We start from the raw sequence: 6,467 nt of genomic DNA, 5'->3' as shown, positions 1-6,467 counted from the left end.
AAATATAAATATTACTGCTACTTTCCGGTTGCTGTTGGATAGTGGTAGTCTTCCCATTCCACTTATCTTTTCCCTATATTTATAAAGAAAAATAATTACAAATTTGAAAAAAAATCTACTTCATGTATTCGTAATATTAAAATATTATTGAACGCTAATATTTAAAGTAACTGCCACTAAGCAACTTTAAGTACTTGAAAATAAAATACGAAATTGTATAATAAATAATAGACACTTTTAGTCTTTACTGCAAGTATAGATATTAGCATCGTGTGTAATATTTATTTATATATGGTAAGATGCTTAGTAAAAAATATTCCTACAAAATATTAATGGCAATGAGTGCTGAAAAAAAATTATTAACAGGTAAGAGTGCAAGACTGAAAACACGATGTCTAATGTATAATTATAGGTAACATAGGTACATAAATAGATTTTTAAAAACGTGAATGCAGACTGACAAAGAGTTGTAGGGGTAGAAATAAAATAAAATATTTATTTTTTACTTTCTAAAATAACAAAATATAAAATAATGATTTCATAAAATAATCGAAAAATAAAAATTTAAAATTCAGCAAAGAAATATTTAATTTAGCTTACCTGCTTATCTAGCTACCCTACAGAATTTGATAACATAATAAATGTTACAAGTTCTAACCATAAATATATAAATTATATATAGTTTTATATATCTATGGTTCTAACAAAGATGTTTCCTGGATATGACTTTTTCTATCAGTGTGTAGTGTGTACATTGATTATATAATATTACTAGCTGAATAGGTGCACTTCGTTGCCCGTTAAATGTACCAACTCTATATGACTCAAACTTTGTTCAATTCGCTGTTTAATATTCGATGTATGGTGTTTAAAATTAATCTTAACTTTTCCGTTGCCCGGAATAAAAATTCTGATTCGCAGCAGTATATTATATTAATATCAGTTAGGCAATCTACCTGCGATAGATCGCGGACCCCTAGTTTGTACGTAAGTGTATGATTTAACTCTAAAGTACCAAAGTTATATCAAGTTTTTTCGTATTCTACATTTCTACCTATGGTGGATTAATATAATCAATTAATAGAAAATCCTGACCTAAGCTGTTGCGTCACTGTTGTATTTTTTATCCAGATTTCCTACTTTCCGGTGGATTTTCCTAAAAATTTGTTTCATAATAACCTTCTCCGTGATATACTCTTTCGTTTAAAAAAAATCAAGAAGATCTGATAAGTAGTTCCAGAGTTGACCCTGTACAAAGGTTTTCAATGAGACTGTTGTGCGACATAATTACGTGATCGTCGGCCTATATTCTGACGTCTTGGTCGTGGCTTTTTTTACACCTAAATCCGTACAATTGAGAAATTGAATAAAAATCAATCTCATTTAATCTCAAACCAATTAATATTTATCTGGAAAATAGAATTGTTGTTGTCATACTATGTATGTGCAGCTGTGCGCTATATTTACTGCGCAATGCGATAATGAAATCGAATGTGGCGCACGATTTGATGTAAAACTGTATAAAAAAAACGAAAAAAAAAAAACAAATTAATTAATTTCCATGGTTTGCACTTATGCACTATGCCATCCCCTGCAGGGTTATTATAACCATATAGTTTTTAGTTGTAAATGTTTTGATTATAAATTAGAATCATGAACCTACCGTATCTTAGTTCAATAATTTAAATATTTTGAATATTTTTTTATAATATTTTCTTATAATAAAATATTGGGAGTCAAATATTAATTTGATTTCATAATTATATTTTCATAATCATCACAGGTACCTAGAAATAATAAAACAGATTGCTAACAATTGCTTATCAATTTTTTTCATTATTATATTATTATAATATTATGATCAAATGTCTGTAGGTTTTTATACTGTTACTTTATTGGAATTAAATCACAGTACATAATATTAAATTATTGATGACAAAAATATTTTTGTATTTTTATTAATTACGTTTTTATTGTTAAGCATGCGGTGCATGCTGAGCATGCCTGGATAATTCGCCACTGGTACCTACATACTTTTCAAATTAAAATATCCAAACCAATAAATTAGCTAAATAAAATGCATGCTAATTTCTTTTCGCATTATATGGCAAATTATTTGTACGTATTAAGAGTTTTTGGGGAGTTATTTTTTGTATTGAGCTAAATATGTTTAAAAATACCGGCATACCCTGCGAAAAAAGTCTGCGCACGCCTATGCTTTGCATAAGTTATTGTTCTGTGGTGTGAGTGTGACCGTAACTGAATTTGGCCAAACAGGTATGCACGTCACCCAATACGCGTGGCAAAACTGTAGCACAACTAACGTTATCATAGTTAAAAATTTGACATTGTTTAAATTTTTTTTTTACTGTAGTTCTATTCTGTTCTGTCTAGTTGACAGTTGTGTACTTTGTGTTATTTAATTCGTACAAAATTTATTGTTGACGAAAATAAATGAACAAAAGGTTTATTTTTTTAACAATCTTTGTAAACAGTGCCGCATTAATTAGAAATTTTGCGCCCAGGTGAAAAAAAAATTGGCGCCCCCTAAGCTCCGGTAAAAAAAATTGCTTCCCCCTAAGGGGCCTACCCATGGAAAATATGGGAGACAGATCCTCATTAACCTTTTAGAATTTGAGCACAGAAAAGAATATTTGTTTTACAATGCGTGCTTTTTTTAAAAATATTGTTTAGTAATTGCTTGATCCTCTCTCCGCAAAGATACATTTGAATTTATAAATCGGTTTTTTTTTAATATATTTAAGTAGGTTGTAGGTATTTAATGAATAAATAAAATCTTATATATAAAAATCTCGTGTCACAATGTTTGTCTGGAATGAACTCCGAAACTAATGGACCGATCATGATGAAATTTTTTACACCGTGTGTAATTTGGTCCAACTTAAAAGATAGGATAGTTTTCATCGTGAGAGGAGTAACCCCGGTAGGTGCTAAAACGGGAATTTTGTGATTTCAGTATATAAATTTCAATACAGAATTATAGTGAACATTTAAGTCGTTGCAAAAAAAAACTATAAACAGACATAATCTACGGTGGTGCTGTTCTACTACTGTCTGGTGATTTCCGACAGACATTGCCAGTTATTCCTCGCTCTACTTATGCCGATGAGATTAACGCATGTTTATTAAAACAATTGTTTTTTATGGCGAAATGTCGAAACACTTCGATTGACCATAAACATGCGAGTACAATTGCAAAATGATCCATCGGCAAAAATATTTTCTGAGCAATTGCTGGATATTGGAAACGGTAAAATAGAACATCAAAATACACAATGCATCAAATTGCCAGACAATTTTTGCAATGTAGTGCAGACAAAAAATGAACTAATTGAGAGTGTCTTCCTGGATATACTGAATAATTACTTGGATCAGAATTGGCTTAGTCAACGTGATATTTTAGCAGCAAAAAATAATGATGTTGACAAAATTAACTTTCAGATACAACAGTTATTGCCAGGTGATTTTATGTCTTTTAAATCAATCGACACTACTGTCGATGAAAACGAAGCAGTATATTTTCCCACTGAATTTTTAAATTCTCTGGAAATACTAGGAATGCCACCACACAAACTTCGATTGAAGATTGGTTTACCAGTTATTATTTTGCGTAATTTGTATCCACCTAAATTATGCAACGGTACACGTTTGGTAATCAAAAGGATCACCGGAAATGTTCTTGAAGCAACTATTTTGACTGGGAAGTTAAAAGGAGAAATTGTGCAGTTGCCACGTATTCCAATGATACCATCAGAATCTCCTATACCAATTAAGACTTCAATTTCCTATTCGTTTGGCATTCGCAATGACCATAAACAAGGCTCAAGGACAAACAATGTACATTTGTGGCTTGGACTTGGAAAATCCATGTTTTTCCCATGGACAACTATATGTTGCATGCTCACGTGTGGGGAAGCCATCAAATCTATTTATATTAGCAAAAGACAGGTTAACCAAAAATATTGTACACCGATTAGTTCTTAGTTAAATTTAAATTATTAAAAATAGTTTAAAATGTACATGATTTATAAAATTATATTTGTTTATGATATCAATAAAGAACTTTGTAATTTACTCATTTATTGCAGACTATGTTCTATCCTTAATCCTGTGGGTTATTATTAGTGACATTATATGAATATTAATTTGACATACTCAATAGTTTACTATACGCTATTATCTCCGAAATCACTAATAAACTATAAATAAAAAAAAAATTTTTCTAATACATATTAACAATAATACACGGCCTACGAAAATGCAAAAAAACAAACTAATACGCGGGCAACGCCGTGTCGGGACAGCTAGTAAAATTATATAAACTATGCAAATTAATATTAATTAAAAAAATGTCAACAGCATAATACTAATATACTATATATATAGAATACTGTTATTAAAATAATTAAAATTACACAATTTTAATAATTCACAAGTAAACATATTTCTGGCCACAACATTTTGGCGCCCCTAAAATACTGGCAACCGGGGCAGTTGTACCCAGGGCCCCCTAAATGCGGCCCTGTTTGTAAAACTTTAAACTAATATATTTCTTCATACTGTCAATAATATTCATTAATTATAAAAATAATAATAAATATATATACATATAATAATATACAATATAATATACGTACCTATATATCAAAAATATTGTCAATAATAATAATAAGAAAAATACAATCAATAAATACAATTATATCAAAATTACTATCAATAATCATAATAAAAATTTTAAAATGTAAATAAAATAATACTAATGAAAATTAATGAGATTTTGTATTTGTCACATTGTTTTTTTATATTTAAACCCAAACATCGTTTTTTTTTGCTAACTGATAAATTTGTCCGAATTTTGTGCGAATTAAATAATTATTTGCGCTGGTATTAATTACTTTAGAAAAGATATCAAATTTAAATTAATAGGTTTAGACATCTTGATACAAGTACACAACTAGACAGAAACAGTACAGAACAAAACTGTACAAGAAAACTTCAGCTGTAAAAATTTGAAAAAATATCAAAGTTTTAACTATGATAAGTAACAAAATCTTGTGAAAATCGGTCATATTTAAAGTCGTATTATATGGTTTAGAAATAAAATATGGAAAATCCTAGTTCAAGGCGCCCTGTAAGAAGCGTTTATTTCAAAAAAAAAAAAATTATCGAAATCGGATCACTCTGTGAGGGGTGAGTTTTTCCTGTAAGGCATGTTTTTGAGCAAAAAAACAGGTCACTTGCAGGCACCTTAAAGCGTCTGTCCAAGGCCATACTAAAAACTTGTAATTATAAAGTACTTACCTTGATTTGAGCCATACTATTCCCATCGATACGATTTTCTCCCACTGAGTGAACATTTTTATTTTTTTCCAACTGCTGTACATTACTATGTCGATTCAACGGGGAACAAAATGAATTCGGTAGTATTAAACACAAAATACAAATAACAATCATTTTTTGAAAGTTAAACAACATATTTAATAAATAATAATATATGAAAATATAGTAATCGGATTTATAGACATTAATGAGTTATAATATTAATTGTTGTCATAGGAACAATGCAAGACTATTCATATAGATCGGCAGTTCTCTAAAAGTCCAATATAGGTACAGTCCGCACTCCACGGCATTATAGTCCATCGATTTATTAATTCAGAAATAAAAATAAAACGCTTGCCAAGTCAGGGATTGGCATATAAACTTTCTTGATATCTAATTTTTAGAAATGTTATGTTGTGTTACCACTGTAATAACTTTAAAAAAAGAAGAAATAAAAATACGACACCTGTCGATAGTTATATTTTATTCTGATGTTAAAAATAATAAAATTAAGCTATTACCTTCCTCCAGGTGTTCGGAGGGCTCTCGAGATCGTGTATTCGAGAATTAGATCAAATACAATACACCGTACAATATAATTTATGTAGAAAGCACATATAAATTAATACTGCAATCAATGTAAAATATTATATTAAATGTCTTACCTGATTCGCATTTGTTCGTGAATTATGTTGAAAGTTTTTAGATTTTAGGTGACACAAGGTAATACTTCAAATAAACAAATCGAAATAAAAACGCACTGATTTTGACTTAACATAAGAGTCCAGTTGTCGCTCGTGGAAATCGATGTTGATATTTTGAGAGGTTATTACTCGGTGGCTGGTGCTCATGCACTGATTTAAGGGACGATACGAATATGTCTACCAGAGAATGGTAAGCGGTTTTTATCGAAGGTTTATTTTGTACTTCCCGGACCTAGATTTCTCTTCGGCGGCAAGGACCTTTTTAGATTCTGAGTGAAACGATGAATGTATTGATTTCACAATGATGTGTGTTTTTTTTTTTTATTTTTTTATTTATTTTTTTATTTTATTATTTTATTTTTGTGTCTGTGTACACGATAAGTAGTCGAAATAATGCTTCGATTTTCGACTTCAGTATCT

The 6,467-nt window shown here is 29.7% G+C and overlaps 1 protein-coding gene across 1 annotated transcript; it reads left to right on the top strand.

Moving 5' to 3' along the window:
• The first annotated feature begins 3,201 nt into the window (after positions 1-3,201).
• Positions 3,202-4,005, top strand: LOC115033546. Its single transcript, XM_029486303.1, has one exon. The coding sequence runs from the start codon at positions 3,202-3,204 to the stop codon at positions 4,003-4,005; it is 804 nt and encodes a 267-aa protein (XP_029342163.1).
• The last annotated feature ends 2,462 nt before the right edge of the window (positions 4,006-6,467 follow it).

This window comes from Acyrthosiphon pisum, chromosome A1, assembly GCF_005508785.2.
Source record: "Acyrthosiphon pisum isolate AL4f chromosome A1, pea_aphid_22Mar2018_4r6ur, whole genome shotgun sequence".
In the NCBI taxonomy this organism is placed as follows: domain Eukaryota; kingdom Metazoa; phylum Arthropoda; class Insecta; order Hemiptera; family Aphididae; genus Acyrthosiphon; species Acyrthosiphon pisum.
Note: the sequence above shows the minus strand (reverse complement) of the source record. Positions and strands in the feature narration are given on the sequence as shown.

Bases quoted from the DNA above. Each gene is read 5' to 3' on its own strand.
- LOC115033546 (XM_029486303.1), top strand. From the start codon at position 3,202: ATGCGAGTACAATTGCAAAATGATCCATCGGCAAAAATATTTTCTGAG.